Below are 27,312 nucleotides of genomic sequence, written 5' to 3' on the forward strand. Positions count from 1 at the left end.
ATGTCGTCAAGTATAAGAATCCAGCAAAAGATATTAAAGTATAAAATGCCGACTCCAGAGCCTCATTTTGCACAGCAAAGGGCTGCCTGTGATGTAAACTTTTCTCCCTCACGTTCCAGCAGCACTGTCTGCCTGCCAACCAGAATGTTAACCGCAGGCATATCATCCATCTTTACTGGACTCCTTTCCCAGTAAAGAATTTATAATACCTATTCTGAAAGGGGGGGGGGGGGAGTTCTTTTTAAGTCTTTGATTTCTGCTATTAGGGTGAAAGTATAGACATGTGGGGGAGATCTGGTTGCCACAGACCTTTGTCCCAGCTGATCTCCCTCCATTCCCCTTACCTTACCTTAATTATGGGGATTTTCCTCCTGAGCCATTTTCTTCTGTGAATATCTTCCTGGTTAATGTGATATAGCAGTGACACCTCAGTCAGATTAAGCAGAAGAGCTTTGGGTTCTGTTTCCCCATAGTTAGAAATAAAAGGCTGATCTCATCTCAAATTCCTTAACTTAATTAGACCCTTTTTCCAAATAAAATAACATTTACAAGTTCCAGGGATTAGGACTTGACAAAGCCTTTGGGTGGCCATTATGCAACCTACTACAGTAGTAGGTCTTGAATAATGGCAAGATCATTCATTCATTCATTCATTCATTTATTCAAAGTAGGCCTCATGCCCAGCATGGAGCCCAACATGGGTCCTGAACTCACGACCTTGAGATCAAGACCTGAGCTAAGATCAAGAGTCAGACTCTCAACCAACTGAGCCACCCAGGCGCCCCAATGGCACGATCACATTTCATTGGAAGTAGGAGACGAAGTTCATTCTGCAAGTCTTTTCCTTCATCTATCAAATTGGGCCCGTCTCCACTAATCCAAATGTGTTACTGCTTCCGATGTGTTGACAGCATCCCTCTGTCACCCAGAGACCACAGGTAGTGACAAAACATGGGTTCCAGGCTGGTTGCTGGGGCAGGAATGTGGCAGCAGGGGTAAGGCAGACAGTGACTGGAAGTGAAGTATCTTCAGAAGGGAGATGCAGTTAGCAGAGGATTGAAGCATTCAGAACACAGACGTGAAATTGATGAGTTTCTGACGCAGGGGCATTCGACGCTCTCCTCTGCCTCCTCTTGGCGCTGCTAGAGACCCACACCGACCAATGTCAGGGGAATATATTTAGCATGTGCTTTCGTTTTTTTGGTTTTTATCTATTTATTTTGAGAGCGAGAGCGAGAGAGCACGCGGGGGAAGAGGCAGAGAGAGAGAGAGAGAGAGAGAGAGAGAGAGAGAATCCCAAGCAGCCTCTGAGCTGTCAGCTCTGAACCTGATGTGGGGCTCGATCTCATGAACTGTAAGATCATGACCTGAGCCAAAACTAAGAGTAAGACACTTAACTGAATGAGCCACCCAGGTGCCCCTAGCATTGTGCTTTTTGATTACAGTAGCTACTGTTTACTGAATAAACATGGTAACTTAGTATGTCATGTACAGTGCTTAAGGCTTTTACATACATTCTATACTCAGAAGAATCTGTGACTTAGGAGGTAGTTTATATTGCTATTTTACACATGAGGAAATAGACTCAGCACTCCAACCAATTCAGTGGTGCAGCTAGAATTCTCACTGAGGCTCTGTCTGCCTCTAATGCCTAGGCTGCCTGCGCATTTATCTCAGAGTGATGTAAATCACTCCAGACTTTTAATAGAATGTTTCTTTTCTTTACCACAGAGATTAATGTCATTTTCCTTTTTTTCTATTTATCATCTTAGACCAAAAATTGACAACCAAAAATAACCTGAGTACTCCAGGAGGGGGTGGTCGTAAAGCAGCAGATATAAATGGAAGATTTGATGAATATTCTAAATCTATGAGCTATTTAGAAATAGCAGCAAAATTCCACGAAAGAAAGAAAAGTATCTCCTTCCCCCAGGTCATGTTCTAGCAGAACAACAGTTATCCCCAGAAAACCCCCCATTGGAGAAAAAGCCTTCGATCATAAGAAAGCTGATAGAGATGTCAACATCCCATAAGAAGAAAGATCTTCTGGGGCATCTGGTTGACTCAGTCGGTACAGCATGCAGCTCTCGATCACGAAGTTGTGAGTTCAACCCTCAGGTTGGGCACAGAGCCTACTTAAATTTAAAAAAAAATTTAATACTAAATATTAAATATTAAATAATATTAAAATATTGTAAGAAATGTATTGGGCGGGGGATGCCTGGATGGCACAGTCAGTTAAGCATCCAACTTCAGCTCAGGTCATGATCTCACGGTTCGTGAATTCAAGCCCTGTGTTGGGCTCCATGTTGCTGACCACTTGGAGCCCACTTCAGATTCTGTGTTTCCCTCTCTCTTTGCCTCTCCCCTGCTCATGCTCTGTCTCTCTCTCAAATAAACATTTAAAAAAAATTTTTTAAAGAAATGTATTGGGTTGTTCAACCACCAGTAAGCATCAGAAAATCCCCCAACTAAAGAAATCCTATTATGTAGTGATTGTAGGAAAACCTAGGTCAGAAGCCCCACCTTCTAGCATCTGAGAAAACATGCTGGAGAGAGCAGCCCTTCAGCGTGTGATGAATGTGGGAAAGCGCTCACTGGGCGCTCCACCCTTACTCAGCATTGGAAAATCCATCATGGGGAGAAGCCGTTTAAGTGCAGTGACCGTAGAAAACCCTTGAGGCAGAACGCGCCTCATTGGCCATCAGAAAATTCGTTCTAGAGAGAAATAAATGCGAGTGTGGAAGAGCCTTTAGGAATTGCTCATGGCTTTATCAAGTCAGATATTCCACACTGGAGAGAAACCTCATCAATGCAACAACTGTGGGGAAACCTATCAGAAAACCAAGTCTGATCACACACAGGGGGCGCACGCTGGGCAGAAAGCTCATACGTGCCTTCGTTGTGGGGAAACTTACTGTCAGCAATCAAACCTTCTCATACAACACAGAATCCACACTGGAGAGAAACCTTATAAATGCAGTGGTTGTGGAGTTCAAACCTTATCACACACCAAACCATTCACAGCAGAGAGAGGCCCTATGTGTCTGATTGGTGTGAGAAAACCTTCTGTTTGAGTAGGGATCCCACCAAACATCAGGGTGCTCACACTGCAGAGAAGCCTTAGAAAAGCAGTGAGACAAGCTTCTGTCAAAAGTCCAATCTTCCCACCCATCAGTGTGTCCACACAGGAGACGGACCTTATAATTGTGCCAGGTGTGACAAAGCATTATGCCTTGACAGGGGGGGTCTCAGCAGACCAGGGGGACCATGCTGCAGAGAAACCTCACATATGCCATACATGTGAGACAGCTTTCAGCCAGAGCTTGAGTCTTATCATCAGTATCCACACGAGAGAGAAGCCCTTTACACAGGGAGTCAGTGCCAGAGAAACTTCTGTCTTAAGAGGGACCTTACCAAGCACCTGAGAGCTCACCTAAAGGGAATGCCTGAGGTGGTCTTCACAAGCAGAGTTAGGATTTCATCTCACATACAGTAAATCTGTTGTACGAGGTTATGATCATGTAGGACCTCCACACTAGTGGGGGGCCCTGCAATTGTCATGAAATGCCCAAACTCATACTTCAGGAAAACCTTGTGAATTTGCCGTATTGAAAAGACTCTAACATCATGAATGTACTTAATGGCATTTAATTATATATATATATATATATATATATATATATATATATATATATATATATATATTTAGGTTTATTTATTTACTTTTGACAGAGGGAGCTAGCACAGTCAGGGGAGGGGCAGAGAGAGAGAGAAAGAGAATCCCAAGCAGGCTCCACACTGTCAGTGCAGGGCCTAATGAGGGGCTTGAACCCACAAACTATGAGATCATGACCTGAGCTGAAATCAAGAGTCAGAAAGAGTCAGAGGCTTAACCAACTGAACCACCCAGGTGCCCCTATGTTAAATATATTTTACCACAATTTAAAAAAAAAATTTTTTTTAATGTTTATTTATTTTTGAGACAGAGAGAGACAAAGCATGAACGGGGGAGGGTCAGAGAGAGGGAGACACAGAATCTGAAACAGGCTCCAGGTTCTGAGCTGTCCGCACAGAGCCCAACGCGGGGCTCGAACCCATGAAACGTGAGATCGTGACCTGAGCCTAAGTCGGACGCTTAACCGACTGAGCCACCCACGCGCCCCTACCACAATTTTTTTAAATTGCCAAAAAAAGTGGGGCACCTGGGTGGCTCAGTCGGTTAAGTGTCTGACCTCAGCTCAGGTCACGATCTCACAGTTCGAGAGTTTGAGCCCCACATTGGGCTCTGTGCTGACAGCTCAGAGCCTGGACCCTGCTTTGGATTCTGTGTCTCCCTCTCTCTGTCCTTCCCCTGTTCTCACTCTCTGTCTCCCTCAAAAATAAATAAATATTTTAAAAATTTAACAAAAAAGAAAAAAATTGCCAAAGAAGTTTAGTGTGCTTGGTGTATGCAATATATCCCACTTTTTACAAAAAAAAAAAAAAAAAAAGACTAATGGGGTGCCTGGCTGGCTCAGTCAGTAGAGTATGCAACTTTTGATCTCAGGATCGTGAGTTCAAGCCCTACACTGGACATGGAGACTACTTAAAAAAAAAAAAAAAAAAAGGCTACCAGACTTTTGACTCATATTCTACAACTGTGGAGTCTACCTTTTGAGGAAATTTAGAGTATGTTAGAGACAGTAGATATTTTATGGTAGCTCAAAAGTATATCAAAACTCAAAATTCCTGGGGCACCTAGGTGGCTCAGTTGTTAAGCGTCTGACTTCGGCTCAGGTCATGATCTCACGGTTCCTGAGTTTGAGTCCCACATCGGGCTCTGTGCTGACAGCTCAGAGCCTGGAGCCTGCTTCAGATTCTGTGTCTCCTTCTCTTTCTGCCCCTCTATCTCTTTGCGCTCGTCTACCTCTCAAAAATAAACATTAAAAAATAAAAATAAAATTACTTAAAAAGAAACAAACTCAAAATTCGTCTCACAACAGATGAGATCAATCTGAGTTTGTAAATGCTTTTTAAAAATTGTTTGAGGTATATCCGTTCTGTCTGGAAAGAGACACTGCAGGACTGTCTGACGTCTCCCTAAGCCATGAATTGCTCCTGGCAGATATTCCTCCTGATATGAATGATTAGTAATGGGTTCTGAGCACATACTCCAAGCAGCCTCTAGGCAAATGCTTCACCAGCATGCTGGCATTTAAGCCAGTTACTTATCAAGTACCTACTGTTCACAGAAGTGAACACTGAGGCTTAGAGAAGGTGCGTCATTTGCCAAAGGGTCACTCACAGCAAGTCAAGGGACAAAGCTAAGAACATCTGACTGTAGAACCCACTGTGTTGGCTCCATACAGATACAGACCGAATGAGCAAGTCTCAGGGGCAGTTAAGCAGACCATCACAACATCTGTTTAGGTTTGTGGCAAGATCACATACTGAAAACAGACTGAATTCAAAACAAGTACAAAATGGCTTGATAGGTAATGCCCATGACCTCAAAGATCTGATGGGATTAAAGTCTGTCTCAGTTCCAGGGCACCTGGCTGGCTTAGTCAGTAGAGCATACAACTCTTGATCTCAAGGTTGTGGGTTTGAGCCCCAGGTTGGGTGTTGAGCTTACTTAAAGAAAAAGTTTGTCTCAGTTCCACCAGGACTTGACCACATTTTGAGTTCATTATGCTAGTCACGGATTCAAAATAAATAACTAAATAAATACAGTGAGTCCCCATTGCCTTTCCAATTACAGCTAATTAACAAGGTAACACCCCATCGTTAGGACACATCAATTTCATTCCTAATCTGACTTTTCTTTGCTGCTCTCCAACAGGACTCCTTGGCCCAGAGTGAGCCCTTGTCAATGGGAGTCAGACCGTGGTCACTCTGCTGAAGCCCTCCTGTGGTTCCAGATGGCTCAGGAATCAGGTCAAACCCCCAATCACAGCTACCATTGCTATACATGACACGCCCCCTCCATCAGTCAGAGGAAAGATACAGACAGACTGAGAGCTTTCCTGCAATGGAGTGGCTTAGCTGATTGTGGGGGCTGGCTAGGCAGGTCTGAAATCCACAGGGCAGGCCATCGGAACAGCAGGCTGAACTCCAGCTCAAGCTGAAACTGCTGCCCACAGGCGAATTTTCTTCTGGGAAAGGAGCTCTGCTCTGGGCCTTTCAACTGAATCCATCCCACCCAGATTATTATGGATGATCACACCAATTACATGGACAGATCACATCATGGCTACACCTACATTACTGTTTGATTGAAAGTCTGGGCAGGCTGACACAAGAAAGCATCCCATCTCCTTGCCTCTCTGACCTTACTTTCTGCTGCTTAACCCCCTGCCCTCCCTTTGCTTCCTATTATTTCTGTTGCCACTTGAACAGAGGCTCCAGGGACTGCCTTGTTCCCTCCTGCACCCGCAGGCTTGCCACAGTGCCTGGGAAGCTGCTTAATAAACATTAATTGAATAACGCATGTGCGACCTTTCATGTGATGCTTGACCCTCTGCTGTAACACCCAGCCCCTCTCCAAACATTCCTGCCCCCATGACCGGCACCCTCCTCTCTGCTCATGCCTTTACCTCCATACACTGGACCAAACCTCTCTCTTGGCAGCTTCCCCTCCTGGCCCCAGACCCTGTCCAGCCTCCATCTCCTCTCCCTGGCAGAGCCCTTCCCAACTTTCCACAAGCACCTGCACGCCTCTGCTGTCTCCCAGCCTCCATGTCCTCTGCATGGTGGCCAAAGCAAGTGTGTTCTCCCCACACATCCCTCAGGTAAAGAAAAGGGCTCTCACCTCCCACATTCTATCCACACAGACTCAGACCCCAGTGGCCTATTGTCAGGCCCATCGCATTGTGGGACTCAGTTACAGCTGAGCACCCTCATGTTTCTCCCAGAATCACCTTGCTTGTAAACCTCCATTCTCCTGGGGGAACCCCCTCCCAGGCCACCTGCCCTCCTTCTCCCTACACAGCTGGTCTGGAGGACTTCTCCAAACAGGGAGCAGTGCACCCCTGGGCTTCTCCACAATGGAAGATTCCCCTCTCTCCACCCTGCAGGCTCATCTCCTCCGAGGGGCCTCCAAGTTGGCCAGCAGAGCCATTCTTTCTGCTTTGGTGAATTCGGTGGTTAGAGGTCCCAGAAGTCCTGCTGTTCCGGACACTGCTCTTCTCAGCCTAGGCTGGCCTCTCTTCTCTGGGGCTATGACCCCTCACCTGGCCCAGTGCCAGCATTTAGACCAGCTTGTCTGGCCATGAGGTGACGGTTTAGAGAGGGAGCTCCCAGTTGCTGGCCACTGGGATTCAGGGGGTCTGGAAATGTCTGTAAAGGGGGTGCATGTTCTTACGTGCAAGTGTCAGGGAAAGGAGTGGATTTACAGACCAGGAAAGGGCACACTGTTTCTTTCCCACTTCCATCAGAGCACCCACCTTGTGGATTGCCTAGTGGCTGAAAGAGGATTTAAGTCAGGGTTCCCAAACTTGGTTTTGCATGGAGATCACCCTCTGGTGGGGGGTGGGGATGGGGTGTGTAAGAAACCTGAGCAGTGCAGGCCCCGCCCTCAATTGCATAACCCTTCCTGGGCAGTGTCGAGGGTGGGGTGTCCTCCGCCCAGCCCCGCTTCACACCACAGTGGGCAGCACCCAGCACCTCGGAGTCGAAAGTGGCGGGGGCGGAGTGGGGGGGAAGGGGTCCTAGGGCAGACAGGGCCTGGGGTAGGTGAGGGTGTGGGGAGGGAACATCTGACTGTAGAACCCACTGGGGGCTGTGGGGGCTGTGGGCCCTCCCAGACTGACCATCTCTGCGCAGGGCTCAGATGGCCCTCTCAGGGACAGGCGCTTGCCCTTGCGATCAGCCCCTCCCAGGGCTTCCCAAACCATCTTTCCTGTGGATTCTCTTGTGGTGTCCAGACTGCCTGCCGGGCCTTTCACATACAACGTGCTTCCTGTCTCACCGAATCAACCTGCCAGCGAACATCAGGTGCACATCAAGTGCCCGTTTCCCCGCACTGGACATAGATTATTTTGTTTACTCCACAATCCGTGAGGTAGTTATTTTTAATTTTCTAATGGTTTAAAATGAGAGGGCAAAGTGAGTTTTTCTCCTCTTTTGCAGTTCTGTGAATTTTAGCCCATATATAGATTCGTGGAACCCCTATGGAAAGGTCCCATCAAAGACTCCCTGGGGTGCCTGGGTGGCTCAGTCAGTTTTAGCATCTGACTGGCTCAGGTCATGATCTCATAGTTTGTGGGTTGGAGCCCTGCCTCAGCTCTGCACTGACAGTGGGGATCCTGCTTGGGATTCTCTTTCTCTTCCTCTCTCTCTGCCCCTCCCCACTCACACTCTTTGTCTCAAAATAAATAATGAAATCAACTTAAAAAAAAAAAAAAGACTCCCTCTTGCTAGCCCTTAAGGACACAACCTCCCTACACTCCTAACCCCTGGCAACCACTGACCTGTTCTCTATCATTACAGTTTTGTCTTTTCAAGAATGTCATATAAATGGGGTAATGCAGCATGCAACTTTTTGAGATTGACTTCTTTCACTCAGCATAATGTTTTTTAGATTCATCCAAGCCGTTGGTGAGTGTCCATAGCTCATTCCAACTGACTATATTCCATTTTACAGTATTCCACTGTGCGATGTACTGCGACTTGGTAAAAACTCAGTGATCCATTCTTTATTCCCACATTTGACTTGGGTCCAGTTTTGGAGTTGATGAATAAGGCTGTTATAACATCAGTGTACAAATTTTTGTGTGAATATAACTCATTTCTCTATGGTAGATCCCTAGGATTGGGACTGTGGGTCATATTGTATGTGTGTGTTTAACTTAAAAAAAATTTTTTTAGGGGCGCCTGGGTGGCTCAGTTGGTTGAGCGTCCAACTTCGGCTCAGGTCATGATCTCACAGTCTGTGAGTTCGAGCCCCGCGTCGGGCTCTGTGCTGACAGCTCAGAGCCTGGAGCCTGCTTTGGATTCTGTGTCTCCCTCTCCCCCCCAACCCCCGCCTCCCCACTCATGCTCTGTCTCTGTCAAAAATAAATAAAACATTAAAAAAAATTTTTAAAATTTGTTTAACGTTTTATTTTTGAGACTGCAAAATATGCAGAGAATGGGTAAATTCTCGCTCCCTCACGCCCTTCCTCCCTCCTTCTCATCCATCCTCTGCCCTCCAACATTGGGGCTGTCTTTGCTTCTTAGGCCTTCAGACTCTGGGGATTACACCGGAGGCCAACCAGGGTTCTCAGCCCTTTGAGACTGAATTATGCCACCAGCTTTCCTGGTTCTCCAGCTTCTAGGGGAGAATATCATGGCACAGCTGGGCCTCCATGATCACATGAGCCAATCTCCATCATAAATATCCTCTTCTGTCTCTCTCTATATATCCTATTATTTCTGTCTTTCTGGAGAGCCCTGACTACTACAGACACCAAAAGCGTAAGGAACCAAAAGAAAGATGGATAAATGAGACATCACCAAAATTAAAAACGTTTGTGCTTCAAAGGCCACCATCAAGAAAGTGAAAGGAGAGGGGAGCCTGGGTGGCTCAGTGGGTGAGCATCCAACTTCAGCTTAGGTCATGATCTCACGGTTGGTGGGTTCAGGCCCCACATCCAGCTCTGCATCAGGCTCTGTGCTGACAGCTTGGAGCCTGGAGCCTGGAGCCTACTTTGGATTCTGTGTCTCCCTCTCTTTCTCTTCCCCTCACCCACTTGTGCTCTCTCTCTCTTGCTCTTAAAAATAAATAAACATTAAAAATAAAGTGAAAGGAGAGCCTACATAATGGTAGAAAATTTTTATAAATCAGGCATAGATGATCAGTTTTACATCTAGAATATATCATACAACTCAATAATAAAAAGACAACAAATTAAAAGATGGACAAAGGGTCTGAACAAACATTTCTCCAAAAAAGATCTAAACATGGACCACAAGGACATGGAAAGATGCTTGCCATCACTGGCTGTCAGAGAAATGCAAATCACAACCACAGTGAGGCCGCTTCACACCCAGTAGAACAGCCATAATAAAAAGGATAGTAACAAGTGTGTTGAGGATAGAGAAATCAGAAGCCTATACACAGCTGGTGAGAATGCAAAGTGGGGCAACCACTTGGGAAGACAGTCTGGCATTCCCTCAAAAGATTAAATAAAGCATTTGACCCAGAAATTCCCATCCTAAGTATATACCCAAGAGAAACAAAAACATATGTCCACACAAAAATGTGCACACGATGTTCACAGCAATGTTATTCCTAATAGCCCCAAAGTGGAAACAACCCAAATGGCCACCAGTGGAGGAAAGAATAAACACACTGTGGTCCATGCGTACAGTGGAAGGCTGCTCAGCTATTAAAAAGGATGAAGTACAGATTCGCGCTGCAACATACGTGAATGAAACCTGACATCGCCATGCTCAGTGAAAGAAGCCAGACACAAAAGGCCATACATTGTGTGATGACAGTTCCATTTACGTGATGTGTCCAAAAGAGGCAAATCCAGAGAGACACAGACTGGAAGTTGCCAGGGACTGAGGGACTGAGGGGTATGGGGGTGACTGCCAAAGGGTATGGGGTCTCTTTTTGGGATGATGAAAATGTTCTCAAATGGATTATGGTAATGCTGCACAGCTCTGAATACTAAAAGTCACTGAATTGTGTATTTCACATGGGTGAACTGTATGGTGTATGAATGATAATACAGTTGTTATTTTAAAAACACACACACAAAGAAACCCAAGCAAGCAAGCAGTTACCTCGGGAACATAAGGCATGCAAAGCCTTTGCCAAAAGGCCAGAGTTGGTGGAGCAGGCGAGGACTCACGCTAAGGAACACCCTGGGTGTCTACACGAGCCGCTTCTTAGTAGAGGCTGCACATGGGGGTCAGATGTGGCTTGACGTGAAAAGATCCACACCAACAGTTATCCTTGTAACTATAATTAAGGGTAGTGAAATTTTCTATCAGAATTTCAACTGGACTAGGGATTAAGGATTCTGTACGAAAAAAAAACCCTTCACATCTGATGATCTGGCTTTTAGAATGCAACCCTTCCTAGATTGCAATGCCCTTGCTGTTCCTGGAATGGGACAAGAACATTCCTCTCCAAGGAGCCAGTGCAATAGCTGTTCCTCCCACTGAGAATGCTTTCGCTCCATATTAACATACTAGGATTTTAGCAGTCAGGGAAGGAAGGAAGGACATTGCAAACAGAGGGAACAGCACCAGCAAAGGCAGGATGCTGGAGAGTAAGTGGCACACTTGAGAGAGAAGATGCTGTGTGGGTCCTGGGAAGAATGGAAGGATGGGAAGGTCACTGGCTTTGAATGCCAGGTCATGGAGTAGGTGATGGAAATCCATGACGGGACACCAGGACAGTTCCTGAACAGGCGTGAGACATGAAGAATCACGTGCAGCTGCCGTGGTAAGGTCTCTCTGTGGTGTAATTAGAGCACATAAGTATTATTAAGAAATTATATTTTCAGGGGCACGTGGGAGTAGCTTAGTCGGTTAACAGTCCAACTTCGGCTCAGGTCGTGATCTCACAGTTGGTGAGTTTCAAGCCCTGCGTCAGGCTCTGTGCTGACACCTCAGAGCCTGGAGCCTGCTTTGAATTCTGGGTCTCCCTCTCTCTCTGCCCCTCCCCCCACCTCAAAAATAAATTTAAGAAACTTTTTTAAATTATACTTTCAAGACAGGTGATGTAACTAGCTTGAAAAGTGTTTTGTTTTGGTTCGGTTTGGTTCGGCTTGGGTCATTTGTTACTATTTATCTGTTTGGATTCTGATGGTACATCAGCTTCTTCCCACAGAAGAGACAACCTAAACTTTCTTTTCACTGGTACTTTTCATCCCGGCGTCTGCCCTGTGATGAAGCAGACAGGAGTGCAGGGAGGGGTGACGGTGGTATTTCCTGTTTCTGGCTAAATAGTTCTGTCCTAACGATTCCTACCTGCCCACAGTGTTAAGTCTTGCACCACGCAGAGGAACTCTAGAGGAATTTGATGGAGTCTTGAGGGAAAGAGAAATGGTTCTCTGTTTCACCTATCCACGTTCCTAATTTAGCTTTAATGCCATTTCCCTGACGAAGCCTTTTGTGACGGCTCTGTGCCTCGCATCTCCCCAAGCAGAACACAAGCCATCGTTCTTTGAATGCCTCCATTTCATTTGTAGAGATAGTACAGCAGTGTAATTAAGAGCCCAAGCTCTGGAGCCAGACTGCTGGGGTCCAAATCCCTGCTCCACTACTTATTAGCTCTGTAGCATCGGGCAAATTACTTAACCGCTCTGGACCTTGGTTTTGTCATCTGCAAAATAGGGGTAGTAATAGCCTAGCAGCGTCTATGATTGCTGTGAAGACCACACACACGGGCATGGAGGTCAGAGGTCAGTAAAGATGAGGTACACGGTCACTGTACCTCTCCTGGTGTCTGACTCTGTTTTGTTTTATCCATGCAGGCTTCCTGTCTCCCAGGCGACCCGAGTCCCGTTCAGTGTGGGAACCACGCTTCTTTCACCATCGTGTCCCCTTCAGTAATGACAGAACTGCTGCTGAAGAGCTCCAGGGACTGGTGGGAGGAGAGGGGCCTTGCAAGAGGGCTGGGGGTTCCCTCCGGCGGTCTGGGGGGAGTGATAAGGAGATGAAGCCCCGGCCGTGGGCTCGACGCCTTTGTACCTCGCTGTGCCTGAGGGGCTCCCCTCCCTTCCTCCTTTCCTGAAGAAAGGGGACAGAAATGGGGGCAATAATAGTACCTACCTCATGGAATTGTGATGAGGGTTAGATTAGGCAACATAGAAAGCGTTTAGAACAATATGCCTGACGCAGCGTAAGCGCTCAGTGATGTTCCTTCTTACTACTTTCTTTTTCTTCATACTTATTTTTTTCTGATTAAGAAAGCAATGCTTATTTGTGGTAAAGTGTGAAAAGGTAGGGAAAAACTCACCACAGTGAGGGAGTCAGATATATGAACAAATAATAAGAGACGAGGAATAAGTGCAATAAGGAAAGTGAGCGCGAGATGATGCAGAGGCAGCTCAGAGGAAATGAACTCGGTGGGGGCAGAAGGGGACAAGCATAATTTCTGGAAAAGCTCCACAGAAAAGGTAAGCTTACGGGGAGGCTTTCAAAGATGAACAAGAGTTTGTTAGGTGGACAAGGAGGGGAGGGCGTTCAGGAGGAAGGAACAGCATGTGCAAAGGCACGGAGGCATGAAACAGCACGTGTGCTCCTGTAACTGTGGTTTTGCATGGCTCTAGTGTACAGTATGTGGGGGTTGGGAGAGTAAGAGGGTGTGCTACGAGGTAGGGTGGGGAAGTAGGCAGGGCTAGGAAATGAAAAGTCCTGCCCCTCAATAGAGTTTGGACGTGGACCTAAGGAATGAGAAGGGGCCGCTGAAAGGTTCAGAGGGGGCGTCATATACACACTTAGCATTTTAGAGAGCTCATGTAGAGGTGCCAAGAATGGATCGGAGAGCAAGGCTTTGGAAGCAAAGACACTTCTGTAATGCTAGGGCCAGAGTCCCAGAACGAGTTAAGGACAGCCCAGGCCAACACAGGAGTCAAGGGTGAGCAACACAGGATGGGCTAGATATTGCCTGACAACTGTAGGGGTGAGGAATTGCAGAGAAACACTGCATCCAGAACAATTCCCAGGTTTCTGGCTTAGCTGACTGGGAAGTGGATGATGGCAACAACCAAAGTAGAAAATACACAAAGAAAAATTTGCTTGTGGAGAGAAACCACTCTGGTGACCAGCTTTATCTTTGTATGTAAAAAAATCATCCATGTAGTTTTCTTAAGTAAGCGCTACACCCAAGGTGGAGTCGAACCTATGACCTGAGATCAAGAGTCACATGCTCTAACTACTGAGCTGGCTCTAACACTGCCCCTAGTCCGTATAATTTTTTATTCATTTGAAAATCTTCAGTTCTTCATTACTGGCATATTTAAAACAATGCAGCTGACTGGGCTCTATTTTTCTTTTTCTGAAGTACAAAACATTTTTCTTCTCCACCACTGCTTTGTGATTCATACTTCTGTCAGCCGGCATGTTCAGGTAAAACCAGGGTTTTCCCTTACTTGGAAACTTACCACGTAATATCCTTTCTCGGAACTATTTGAGTTGGATCTCAAGAACAGATATGACTTGGGATGGGTGAGAGGCATTAGGAATGAAAATGCTTTTGCTATGGCAGATAATGTCCTTGGAAATCTTGCCCATCCCTCTCATTTCACAGATGAGAGGCAAAACCAGAAGCTAACCATGGAAGGCAGAAACGTACAAGGAGGCAGAATTCAGCTCAAATTAACTTCCAGCAAGTAGAATGCTCAACAGGAGAACTTGCCTGCTTTTGCTGGGTATTACAGTGAGTCCTCATCCTGAAGACAGTGGAGAATGGATGGTCGTCAGTCAGGCACTAAGGCAGGAGGTTGAAAATGGTTTCTTCTTTTTAAAGTTTATTTATTTTGAGAGGCAGACAGAGTGAGCAGGGAAAAGGCAGAGGGAAAGGGAGAGTCCCAAGCTCCGTACTGTCAGTGCAGAGCCCTGTGTGGGTCTCCATCCCACCAACCACGAGATCATGACCAGAGCCGGAATCAACAGTCGGCCGCTTAACTAAGCCACCCAGGCCCCCCTGAAGATGGTTTCTAAGGCCCTCTTGGACTGATTTTTATTGATTGTGAGAAGCCAAAGCAGAACAGGGGGAACACTGTGTGAGCAAACCCATGGGCAAAAATGTAAGGTGTGGAGGGGGCCCTGTTACATTACCACTATTTGATGTGACAAAAATTCTTTGCTTCACCAAAGCAAACTCAGGGTCCTGAACCTTCTCCTGGGCCCATCTGCGCATTTCCTTGTAAAATCTAGTTCTAGCAAGAACCCTGTGAAGTCAGGATGAGTCCCTCATCCTCCACCATCACCCCAGGGTGGGGGACCTACTCACCCGGACCCATCATCAGCAAGAATCCAGTTAGGGGTCAGTTTATCCAAAACCCCTCTTGCTCCCCCTTATGTATATTTTTTTCTCTTAGGAATTTTCTATTCACTGACTACCCTCCTTCCCCACCATCCTTTGGTTGGTTATGAATTCCCACCTGACCAGCAGTATTCAGACATTAGCCCAGTTCTATGGAGAGGACTCTGTTCCCCTACTGCAAGAGTACTGAATAATAAAAAATATTTTTATTGCCCTACTGACCAGCACTTTTTCACAAATCTGGTTTTTAGATGTGTGAAGAGAAGACATGCAGAGACCAGCTCAAGGAAAGCCTGGGCTACGCGGCTAAGGATTTCGCATTTTATTCTCTAAGACGGGAGAAGATACTGAAACTTTTTGATAAAGGAGTGACAAGATAGGTGTAGTGTTTTAGGGAAACTGAGAGCAAATAAAGATAATAATCCCTTTAGGAGACCATATACTCCAGGGGAGGAGTAATAAGGACCTGAACCCTGAGCTTAGCAGCAATGGAAACAAAGACGACTATGAAAGAGATGTAGAACTGTAAGGGACAAGACAAGGCCATCACTTGGGTGAGGGAGGCTTCCTCTTCACACGCCTCCCCACTCACCACACAGCTGTCCAGGACACGTGGTCCAGCTTCTCACTAAGTAGAGCAACCCAGGGTCTTCCATTCTTGGGTCTCCTTGTCCTACCTCACCCAGCAAGTTCACTGGTTTCCTCATCTGTACAATGGGGTTACTATGAACATCTGCTTCACACACAGGCTGTGACGATGACCTGGCTTAATCATCTGAAAACCACTGGAAAAGGGCCAGGCGGAGTATATGCCATATGCCAGCTACTATTACTACCATCACTTGGAAATCCCACCTCTCCCACGACCTCAATTCTGAAGCCTTCCCCAGTCCATGCTTACTGAACCTGCCCAGGACTTGATACAATTCAGATGTAGGAAGATGAGAAGAACCAAAGAAACCTCTGATCTAACCCTGAGTTTACAGAAATCTAAAGAGGGGGCAGTTTATGGGAAAGATGTATCTGGTTTGAAACTTGTAACGTGAAACTTTTAGAGGTCCAAATATAAATGCCCTGCAGTCTGCTGGAGACCCAAGACTGGAACTTGGGAGGGACTAGAATCACAGGTGCAAACTTAAAACTTATTCACATAGAGGGAATAGTTGAGACCACAGGAGTAAGTGGGTTCCAAGGGTAATGGTGTAGAAGAGACAAAATGGCATGATGACCAAACATTCCTTTGAGTACTCAGGGAGTGAGAAAAGAGGAATCATTATGGGAAATCGGGATAATCAGGAGAATCAGATGAATAAAATGTTATGGCAACTTCAAAGATATTTAAAAAGGGGCGTCTGGGTGGCTCAGTTGGTTTTAAGCATCCAACTTCAGCTCAGGTTATGGTCTCACAGTTCGTGAGTTCCAGCCCCACATCAGGCTCTGTGCTGACAGCTCAGAGCCTGGAGCCGGCTTCAGACTGTCTCCCTCTCTCCATGCCCCTTCCCTGCTCACGTTCTGTCTCTCTCTCTCAAAAATGAACATTAAAAAAAAAAAAAAAGATACTTAAAAAATATGGACACCTGAGTGGCTCAGTCAGTTGAGCATCTGACTTTGATTCAGGTCATGATTTCACGGTTTGTGGGTTCAGGCCCCACTGGGCTTTGTGCTAACAGCATGGGGCATGCTTCAAATTGTCTCCCACTTTCCCTGCTCCTGCTCTCAAACATTAAAAAAATAATAATTTTTAAAAAGATATTTAAAAAATAAACCCAATTTCATGCAGTGGTCCAGATCAGTCCCAGGTCTGAGATGCCCTGAAGGAGGGAGTCATGAGGTCTTTGCGTGGGGCAGAGCAGTGGTCGATCATGTGCAGGGACTATTCATCAGCTAGCAGCTCTGCCTGTTCAAGGGTCTTTTCCAGAGCTCCGCAACAGGAATCTCCACGTAAGTGAACATGCTCGGCCCACCCCAAACCGTCCAGCCTGGAAGTTCTTCTCTAAAACGTACAATGTTTTACAAGATCTTGCTCAACTTTATCTCTTCCCAGAAATTTTCTCTTTTCCATTACTGGTTCATCCTCTTCAGTGTATATGTTTAGGCTCCATCCTCAGAAATTATTTTATAGGTCTGACTTGGGGGGCTCGGAAACCTACACTACTAATAAGCAGCCTAATGATTCTAATATGGATAGTTCATGGTTACACTTTGAGGAACAAAATCAACCTGCAAGTACGTGGTGACTGTCAAAGAAGAGCCAAAAGAATGAGTTTCATTATAGCTTTAAGAAATTAAAAATATATTAGGTGATCACAATATATGCTCCCAAGTTTTTTAGAGGCCAGTTCCAGACACTTCCTCATCTTTTGCATAAGACTTTCATTTCAACCTTCCTTCTCGTGACTGGAACACCCTCCCACCAAGCGCCCAAACAAGAAGTCTACATATGCCCATTGCTACCCAACAATGTACACACTTGTCAGGGGCCCCACACCCGGTAACACCTTTCCAGTTTTGGTTGCTGGTCTTAAGAGCACACGGCACACAAAATCCGACGTGTGGGTATGAGATGGGAGCAGCTGTGTAAATGGGAGTCTGTGGCAGTACCTGGAGTCTTGAGAGAAAGAGGTCATGTGTTTGTGACTGAAAGAAAAATAGTTGTCTGTAAAAAATTTTAAAGATTCATCTTTAAAGATTCCAGTTATAGTCACTGTTTCCTATTTTAACTGAAATAAATTTGTGCTCCTGCACAAAAACACACTCAATCTCTCCTTCTAAGAAACTATTCTGTTTAATAGTGCACTTCATTTATGCTACAGGATGAGCAGGATTGGGAAGACAGAACCAAAGATCATCCCTTCAGCTGGGAAACTCGGGAGCTCCATCCTAACCCAGCAACGCGGCCCAGTCAGGCCAGAGACTCCCTTCTCTGGGCTTTGCTTTTTCTTTGCATTCATACTTGGCTGCTGAAGTCAGAAGTGGGGTCAGGAGGGATCCGGCTGCTGGGGCCAGGTGTCATAGGTCACAGGGGACAGAGGGCAGGGCAAGCTGGCTGAGTGAGCTCCATAAAAGCATTCCTAGTAACTGGGGGTTTGGATTAAATCGCTTTCTAACACAAGAGTGGGGAGAGGAACAGGGAGAGAGCAGGAGGGAAACCAGGCCAATGCCAAACGCTTCTGCTCCTCTCCGTTAGACTTACTGGTATTCAGATGGATTTCACAGCCATATCTATCACAGGGGGGAAGTACAAGGAGTTCTCCAACAAAACTGCCTGCCTTGCTGCTCTTGGAAACCTGGGCTTGCTGCTCCAAGAGCCCTGCAAAATAGTTACCACAGAAAACCTCTTGGGGTTCCCCCCCCAATAAAATAACACATCCCTCAGCACCAAGTTTTTCCATAATTAATGAAGTCATGAGACAACAAAAAAATAGCACATTCCTTATCAAAACTTAAAGCTGGATTAGGAACAGTGGCTTTGAAATACAGCCTCCATTTCCCCTTCTTATCAAATAGGACTCAGAACATTCTTTCCACTGCCTTCTGTGCTGACTATACTGACTCCGACTACAGGAATCCTTGGAATTTTATTCCTACTGTGCTTCCATTCCCCACCTTGGAAAGAAAGGCTCCTCTGGTGTGAAAGAAATGGTCTAGTGCAAACTCCCTTCCAGAATGGAAGGTGATAAGTCCCAGAGCCTCCCTCTCATTCGCAGCACTTAACCTGCCGCTCGCCACCTGGTGTCATTCTTGGGGAAACAGACTAGGTAGCTTCATCACTGTGCCAGGAGGATTTGCCCAATTTGCCCCATTCTCTAAAGTGAAAGGGTTGAGTCGGAAGGGATACATTCTAAGTTATTCATACTCATATAGTAAGGCAGGAGCTCTTTAGACTCAGAGGAAGTGAGGAAAACAGGTGTGTGGCTGTCTTTCATGTAGACTCTCGGATATTTAATTCAGCAGTAACTCTGAGAGAATTTTTGCTCATTCCCATCACATTCAAAGGCTTCTCTCCAGTGTGAATTCTCTGATGGCGAACAAGGGCTGAGCTATACCTAAAGGCTTTCCCACACTCACTACATTCATAGGGATTCTCCCCTGTGTGGATTCTTTGATGCTGAATAAGGCCTGAACTATAGGTAAACTTTCCTCCACATTCCATACATTCATAGGGCTTCTCTCCAGTGTGGATTCTCTGGTGCTGATAGAGGTGTGAGCTCTGGCTGAAGGCCTTCCCACACTCGTTACATTCATAGGGCTTCTCTCCAGTGTGGATTCTCTGGTGATGGATGAGGGTGGAGCTCCTACTAAAAGCCTTCCCGCATTCATTGCAAGCATACGGTTTCTCTCCAGTGTGGATTCTCTGATGATGAGTGAGGGTAGAGCTCCAGCTAAAGGTTTTCCCACATTCGTTACATTCATAGGGCTTCTCCCCGGTATGGATCCTCCGATGCAGAATGAGGGCAGAGCTACAACTAAAGGTCTTCCCACAATCATTACATTCGTAAGGTTTCTCTCCGGTGTGGATTCTCTGATGCTGAATAAGGTGTGAGCTCTGGCTGAAGGCCTTCCCACACTCACTACATTCGTAGGGTTTCTCCCCCGTGTGGATTCTCTGATGTTGAATAAGGTCTGAAGTTCTATTAAAGCTCTTGCTACATTCATCACACTTATGGGGTCTGTCTCCCATAGGAAGTCTCTGATGCGAAATGAGGTTAGGACTCACAGTGAAGCTGTTCCCAAAATCATTGTATTTCTCACTTCTCTCTCCTGCAGGGCTTAGCTTTTCCTCAACTGTCACTTGACCAAAATCTTCTATCTTCCTATTCAATCTTTCTCCAGAGGAGTTCCCCATTTGCCTCTTTAGACTGACTTTTTGTTCATAGGCTTCTTCAAACTTAAGACCCTGAGAAATATCCTTTTGGAATCTTCCCAACAGCACCCCACGTGATCCTGTATCTTCAGAAATTTCTTGATCGTGCTCAGTTCTGGTCTCACCATCTGGCACAATACAAAATACAAACATCACTTGTCCCTTGTGGAAGAAAGAATCAAAACCAGAGGGCAGGATAATTACGAGAAGAATGTTCATAGGGCTAAAAGCACATGCCTCTTACCTGCGTGCAGACCTGCCCAGGCTGGGGGCAGCCGAGGCATGCTAAGATAATTGCCTTGAGGAAACAGTGAAGGAGAAAGGCAGGAAGCAAAATCAAAGCAAAAAGAGTTAGAAGTAAGGAGAAGGCTGGAGATGGGAAGAGAGGGAGACAGACCAGGCAGAGGCAGGGAACCAAAAACAGAAGAGAAAGGACATGCTGTTCAATGAAGTGACAAAGTCCCCACAGAGGTCAGAGACTGCAAATACAAGTGGGGAGATGGTGGCTTTCAGAAGATAGGGGAGAACAAATACAAGCAAGCAAGCACAGAAGGCTGATGGGAAACAGCAGCAGAGCAGGAAGAAGCGACAAGGGGGAGGCCACACATGCCAAACCCATGGAAACAGGCAAGATAGAGTTCAGTCCATCTCTGGGCCCTAGGCCTAGGAGGCTGTGCTAGGATGTAAGGATTTGACTCATTTGACTTCTCAGTTTTCACTACTTTGGGGTTTTCAAAGGGAGTTGCAGGGACAGAGGATGAATGAGAAGGATTTAGATAGTCAGCATTTTTACTCTGTCAATGTTTTAAAAAGTAAAGACAGCACAATGAACGTCAGCGACAGAAACAGCTGTTTCTCCCTCATCTGAAAAGGCACCTCTCAGGACCTCCTTGTTCTCAGCTCCCTTCAAACCCAGGACTCTCGACTCTTCCTCTCAATGCAGCCCAAAGATTGTGTCAAAATCCAGAAATGGAAATCCCGCCGTGGGGGAAAACATGGGATAAGGTCATGTCAAGCAGTCCCAGGGCTCAATTCCAGACCCAAGGCTTGCAGGGGCCTGAAAGGAAATGTACAGGGGTCTCCAGCGGGAGTCAGGGAGACCCCCTGGCACCGCCCAGAGAATGTTCTCACTGGAAGCGAATGACAGACAAGGAATTCAGTCCACAGACTAAAGGTTAAAGAAGCCAGCTGCTCCCCGAAACAAGCAGAGATCTCTACCAGAGCTGCACTTGGCCCTGAACAAAGCAACAGATCCCCCCCAAGGTAGTACAACAGAGAAGAGAAGGAGAGTTCCAGATGTGCCCTTGGGCACAGAGCAGGGCCTCCATGTTTAGGGATCCCAACAGGCTAATCTTTTGGAAAAGGCTCTCAAATATACATTAAGAATCACAGGGAGAAAAGCACCAGATTTAGAGCCGAAAGACTAGGTTCAAGTCCTGCTACTTGCCAGCTACACATAAAGCACACGTAAAGCACTGAAGACCTCTGACTTCTCTTTCCTCGCCTGTAACATGAGGAGACTACCAGCGGCCTCCATCACTGTGTTACTGAGAGGTAGAGAGAATGTATACAAAACCTCTTTACAAACTCCAACTTACTACACAAACAGGAGTTACTATCATGATTGTTGTTAGAACTTTCTAAGATTAAGTCAATCCTTAGCTGATCATTTTGTGATTCGACTATTACTACCAAACAAGGAAACAGAAAAATGCCACGGGACTTTTACTGAGAAAGCAAACTCCTTACCCAGCGAGAACACATTTCCATAATTCTCCAGCATCACATCCCTATAGAGGTCCCTCTGAGCAGGCTCCAAACGCTTCCACTCCTTTCGGATGAAGTACACAGCTACATCCTCAAATGTCACCAGCTCCTGAAACAACACGGTCTTGCATGCAATTTCAGGGTGAGGGATGGGACTGGCAGCACCAAATAAATAAATAAGTAAGTAAGTAAGTAACGGGATGAGGCCGAATGATGCGTATCTACGAGGTGGGGGGGGAGGAGGTTATGGTGCAGGAAGAGAGGACTCCGTTATTCAGCAGGAAAGGACCATGTCCCTGATACAGCAAATCACGGTTTAGGGCACCAAATGGATGTCACTGCACAAACGTTTCCACAAAATGGGAAGGAAAAAAAAGAAGGATAAAGGAAACCACAGCTCACCTGGGACTTGGCCTTTAGCAGTGCAGCTGCCAACATCTCATCCCCCAGGCTGTCCTTGTCAGAATACGCAGGAACTTTTGAGGAAGGAAGAGCTGAAAGACAATAAAAGGGTCCGTGAGTGAAGTCATCTGCTCTTTGGCCTCCGAACCCACAGTAAACTCATGGGGTCCTGGAACAATCTAGGGCCCACTCCCTCTTACACATCTAAGTTTCATTCCCCAGTGGCTGTGAAAGGTGCTTACACATTCAGTGTGCGTCCCTCCTCCAGAGGAGGGATGTCCAAAGCCCTGTTGATGCTGCTCTCCATCTGCCCCAGGTCCCTTCCTTTCTGTCCAGTCGCTGCTTCTCAGGGAAGCAGGCCCAGTCCTCCATTAGTGATCAGCACCTTCTTGTCCTTTCTCCCAAGCTTGGATAGAAACGTAAACATTCCTGCTCACGTCCCTTCCTCCCCTCTCCGCATTTCTCAACTCAAACTCATGCATGAAGGTCTCTTAGACCAGAGGAAACCACTAGCCTGACTGAACAGATGATGCCCATTATTCTTTCTCTTCATCCCCAAGATCAAATCTAAATACTACATGTTTCCTGTTTCTGTGCTTGATCACGTATCTTCTTCTGTAATTCTATTTTTTTTTTTTTTTTTGTAAGTAGGCTTCACGCTCAGTGCAGAGCCCAATACGGAGCTTGAACTCACGACCCTGAAATCAAGACCTGAGCTGAGATCAAGAGTCGGATGCTTAACTGACCGAGCTAGCCAGGTGCCTCTTCTTTAATCCTTAAGTTAACATATTTGCCCCTTAGAGACTCTAAACCCCTAGAGACACTGGATTGTGTACAATAACCTACAGAGTTCCTTACGTGCTTCTTCCTGATAAGCATACCCTTTAGGACTGTAATTGGCTCTAAGTCAGTGGCACAGCTGATGGAAGCAAAATACAAATACTTTAATGGCTTCTACTCATTTTATCCTTTTGCTTGTGACCTACAAAGCCAAGAGCCCCTCAAGTGCAAGCTCCTAAAGTACACAAACGAGGACTACGAAGTTGGCAGCTACCAAGCACCTAGAAGTCTGTGATTATAACAGTTTTCTTAATTCCTCATGAGGTACCAACAGCACTTCAAAAATGCCTGAGCTATAAAACCTGATAAGCTGTACATCATTATCGTCTTTAGTCAGCTTTCCCTCCAGACTATTAGCTACTGACTATCAGCTACCGAAAGGGAAGGACTGTGTCTCCGCCACATGTGGATTCCAGTAGCTGGCCCAGCGCCTGGTGAATAAGAGATTCAGCGTGACTGGGGAATGTCTGAATGCAAGAATAAAAGAATCCCTGTTGCTTACCACTCTCAAGCAGGGGCTGAGGTTCCTGAGATACGCAATCAGCCTGAGTTTCCATCGGTAGGGCCAGAAGCTCTGGGTCTCTGGTCTACTATCTGCAGACTCAGCAGGAAGAAGGTTTTGAATGAGAATGCGGAAGCACTGCAGAAGCAAAGTTCAAGGCGCAATGGTTAAAAAAAAAAAAAACAGATGAACAACAAAAAAAAAAACCTCCTGGGAGCTAGTATTTCAGGTAGTCCCCAAGACTAGCAAGAGAAAAACACAGAAACTGGGACCAGCCTTCCAGATCCTGGTAAATATATACACCTGCTCCCTGTGATGAACCTGCACGGGCACCACAGAAAGGGCCCCATTCCTAGACAACATCCCACCTCTGGCTCCCACAATGTACTGAGTGATATTTGTAACGACAAAAGATGTGGAATACTGGTGTCAAATAATGACACTGACAGAATGAAACACTAAGCAACGACTGAAATAAAAAACAGAAGAAAATGAAAAAGTGTGCACACATATATTTACAAAACGTGTATGTATTGTATCAACTTTTAAGGATGTTTAGGATAGTGCATAAAGCTAAACATTTACAGATTCTTTTTCTTTCTTTCTTTCTATCTATCTATCTATCAAGAGAGAGGGAGGGAGGGAGGGAGGAGGGGAAAGGGGGAGAGGGAGGGAGGGTGGGAGGAAGGGAGGGAGGAGGGGAGAGGGGAAGAGAGCGAGGGAGAGGGAGGGAGAGGGAGGGGGAGGGGGGAGAGAGAGGGAGGGAGGAAGAGAGGGAGAGGGGGAGAGAGAGAGGGAGGAGGGGAGAGGGGGAGAGAGAGATCAAGAGAGAGGGAGGGAGAGGGAGGGGGAGGGAGAGGGAGAGAGAGAGGGAGGGAGGAGGAGAGAGGGGGAGGGGGAGAGGGAGAGGGAGGGGGGAGAGGGGGAGGGAGAGGGAGAGAGGGGGGGAGAGAGAGAGAGAGAGAGAGAGAGAGAGAGCGCACAAGCAGGGGAGGGGCAGAGAGAGAGAGACACAGAATCCAAAGCAGGTTCTGAGCTGTTAGCACGGAACCTGATGCAGGGCTCGAACTTAGGAGCCGTGAGATCATGACCTGAGCAGAAATCAGATGCTTAACTGACTGAGCCACCCAAGCACCCCTTTGCAGATTTTTAAAAAAAAACCCTCACAGACAGTAGGACTAGGAAAAAAAAATTTTACTTTATTAGGCTTCTGGCTATTGTACCAAATTTTGAGGATAAGGGGCCACGAAACAGCACCTAAATAGCAGAGATTGGAAAAACTTTTCATGAGTTTTCTGGCTCCCATTTAAAAAACCCTGGGGAAATAACACCTGATGCCCAGAAGTAGGGCAAACAGCTCAGATTAATCAAATAAGATAAATCCTTCCTCTCCTAAGATGGTTGTCTGCTTCCAGTCTCAGCCAAAGGCAGGATGCCACTGAGGGACAGGAGCTCCTTCTGTGGTCCTCGTGCAGTGTCATCACAGGGAGCAGGTGTATGTATACACCAGATCTGGAGGCCTGGTCCCCATCACCGAGAAGGCAGCAGCCAGCCTTCTTTCTATCTCCCCTTTCTCCTAATGTATCTCCTTGGAGAAGAATCTAAATCCCTGACGCAGGAACCAATACTTTATTAAGAAACATAAGCTTACTTATTACTCCCTGCTGATGTCCCACTGCTCAGTTGCTATGACCAGCAAAAGAGATCTGTTCTTTGTGGCTCGAGTGAATAAAATGAAACATCAGCATCTAGACCGAGGTTTGGATCTCAAGTGGAAGTTTCTACTGCCCTCTTGAATGCTGTGACAAGAACCAACAGACCCAGGAAAGGTGCAGCAGCTACCAGAGCTTCCTTGCACTTAGGCAAGAGAATAGAAAAAAAAAACACCTGGATTTCATCTACCTCCCTCTTTACATATTTGTTCATATAACAAACAACTGTTGAGTGTACTACGCTGCAAGGCACTACTGAAAGGAGTAAAAACACAGGAACGTAAGCGGTATCTGCTTCCTCATTATAGACCGCTGCATTCACAGAAGGCATAAAAAGGGGCGGGGCCCAGAGAGTCACTCAGAGCTCACAGAACTCTTGTCTTTGGGCACCAAGGAGGTACAGAATGCCCACCACCAAAGTCTTTACACAGAGAAAGGCACTGAATGAGGCACGGGCCAGGCCCAAGGGCAATCAAGGTGACACACCCTACTGCCACCAGAGCTCTCCTCGCTGGGTCCCTTCAACTCTGTCTCAGAGCCAGCCATCTTTTGTTCCTATCAACCAACTTTACAATTTCCAGGACTGTTTATAAGCAGACCCCTGCAACAAATCAGCTCTTAGTCCAAACTCTCTTTAAAGGAAAATCAGAGGCTCTGACTCCAGAGGAAAAAAAGTAAGTCTCCCTCCTCACAGCTGGGTTAACCAAAGCTGGAACTCAAAGGCATATTGTTGAGAACAAGTCCCTAGTGTCTGGATCAGTACACAGTGTTTCTCATGGGAAGAAAAATCTCCATTGTGCCCCCACAGCGTCAGGTCCAGGCCGGGCCCTTCCTTGCTCTGCTGCCAACACCTCTCCCCGAAGCTGCTCCTGGGGACCGAGAAAGATGACCTGGCAGTGAGAACGAATCATGAAAAGCTTTACCTGCTGGAATCTTTCCTTCCTTCTTTGGAGTTAGTTGCTAGAGTGGCAATTACCGGGAATTTGGAAGCCTCTGTTCAAGTTCCTGGGAATTCTAACTTTAGTTGATGCCAATGCTGCTGTGTGATGAACGAAAAAAAATTTTTTTTAAATATTCATAAACTTCATTTCTACTCAAAGGAAAAAAAAAGACAGAGAGAGAACATATACTAATCAATACAATTAAGACTACAACTGGTACTTGGGTTGCACCCCTAGAGAGGTGAAAGGCAACTGAAATTTCTCCAGGTCAACCTTCCACCCAGTGTAAGAAATGGCTGCCTGGCTGGCTCAGTCAGTAAAGCATGCAACTCTTGATCTCAGGGTTGTGAGTTCAAACCCCACGAAAGAAAGGAAATAAAGAAAAGAAAGAAAAGACCTTCTCAAGTTCCCAATATTCTGACAGCTAACGTGCAAGAAACTCTCAAATTCAGCAGGGAGTCTGTTTCATGGCTGCACAGCTCAGCCATCAGAGGTCTTCGGCTAGAGCTGAAAATCTATCCCCTTGGACCTTCACCTCACAGAGGCCTAGTACCCTATGGAGCTTCAAGAACAGAATCTTTTCTTTCCAGGCAACTGTTGATCAAACACTTGTAAACCACACTGATGCCCACTCTCTACAAACTTCTCTTCTTGGGGATAAATACCTTTAGCTCCTCTCATTATTCCATAGATTTCAGGTTCATCATCCTGCTTATCCTCCCCTGGAGTCTACAAATGCCATTCAGAACGTAAACATCCTTCTGCGTTCAATCCCATTTCAAAAGCCGATCAAATCAGGGATCTAACACAACTGAAAATGGGAGCCAGACACAGCTGTACCATTCCCCGTAAGAGACTCGATTTATTGAACGCCCGTAGGATTATTCCCGGGATCTCAGTTTGCACACTCTCCGCTCCTTCGCCCCATTCCAGACCAAGTTCTAAGTGCGAATACTTCGTTGAACTCCTCAGATCCTCAGACCCGTCTAAGTAAACATAGACTTCCCCTGCCGCTGGCGCGAACAACCGCGTCAACAACAAATAAAAGCGTCTGGGAGAGTTACCAAGTTAGGGGCGCTGTCATCAGCTGTTCTAAAGAGAGGGACCCGTTTACAGCCATACTGGAACTTTTAAGTGCTCGAACTGGGCAAAGTCACAAAACCAGAACCGGAGCCCCTTTCCTCCCGTCCTGGCAGGGCCCCGTTTGGAGGAAGGAAGCCCCGGGGGAAGCGGAGTCCAGGACCGGCTGCGGGGGACGGAGCGGCGCGTCCCGGCGCCCTGCTCAGGGCGGGCCTGGGGGCCCCGCGGGCCGC

General features: G+C 46.4%; 1 protein-coding gene across 1 annotated transcript in view; it reads right to left on the bottom strand.

The window, feature by feature from the left end:
* Positions 1–17,231: 17,231 nt before the first annotated feature.
* Positions 17,232–27,312, bottom strand: part of ZKSCAN1 (zinc finger with KRAB and SCAN domains 1) — a 94,720-nt gene continuing 84,639 nt past the window's right edge. The window contains exons 13-17 of the mRNA XM_053213834.1: positions 25,822–25,948; positions 23,347–23,431; positions 22,005–22,096; positions 21,585–21,711; positions 17,232–19,963 (exon numbers count right to left, since the gene is read on the bottom strand). Coding sequence (XP_053069809.1) covers positions 18,894–19,963; positions 21,585–21,711; positions 22,005–22,096; positions 23,347–23,431; positions 25,822–25,948 — 1,501 coding nt within the window. The 3' untranslated portion in view covers positions 17,232–18,893. The remainder of the gene's footprint in view (positions 19,964–21,584; positions 21,712–22,004; positions 22,097–23,346; positions 23,432–25,821; positions 25,949–27,312) is intronic.

The sequence above is a fragment of the Acinonyx jubatus genome, chromosome E3 (assembly GCF_027475565.1).
Source record: "Acinonyx jubatus isolate Ajub_Pintada_27869175 chromosome E3, VMU_Ajub_asm_v1.0, whole genome shotgun sequence".
NCBI classification, from domain to species: domain Eukaryota; kingdom Metazoa; phylum Chordata; class Mammalia; order Carnivora; family Felidae; genus Acinonyx; species Acinonyx jubatus.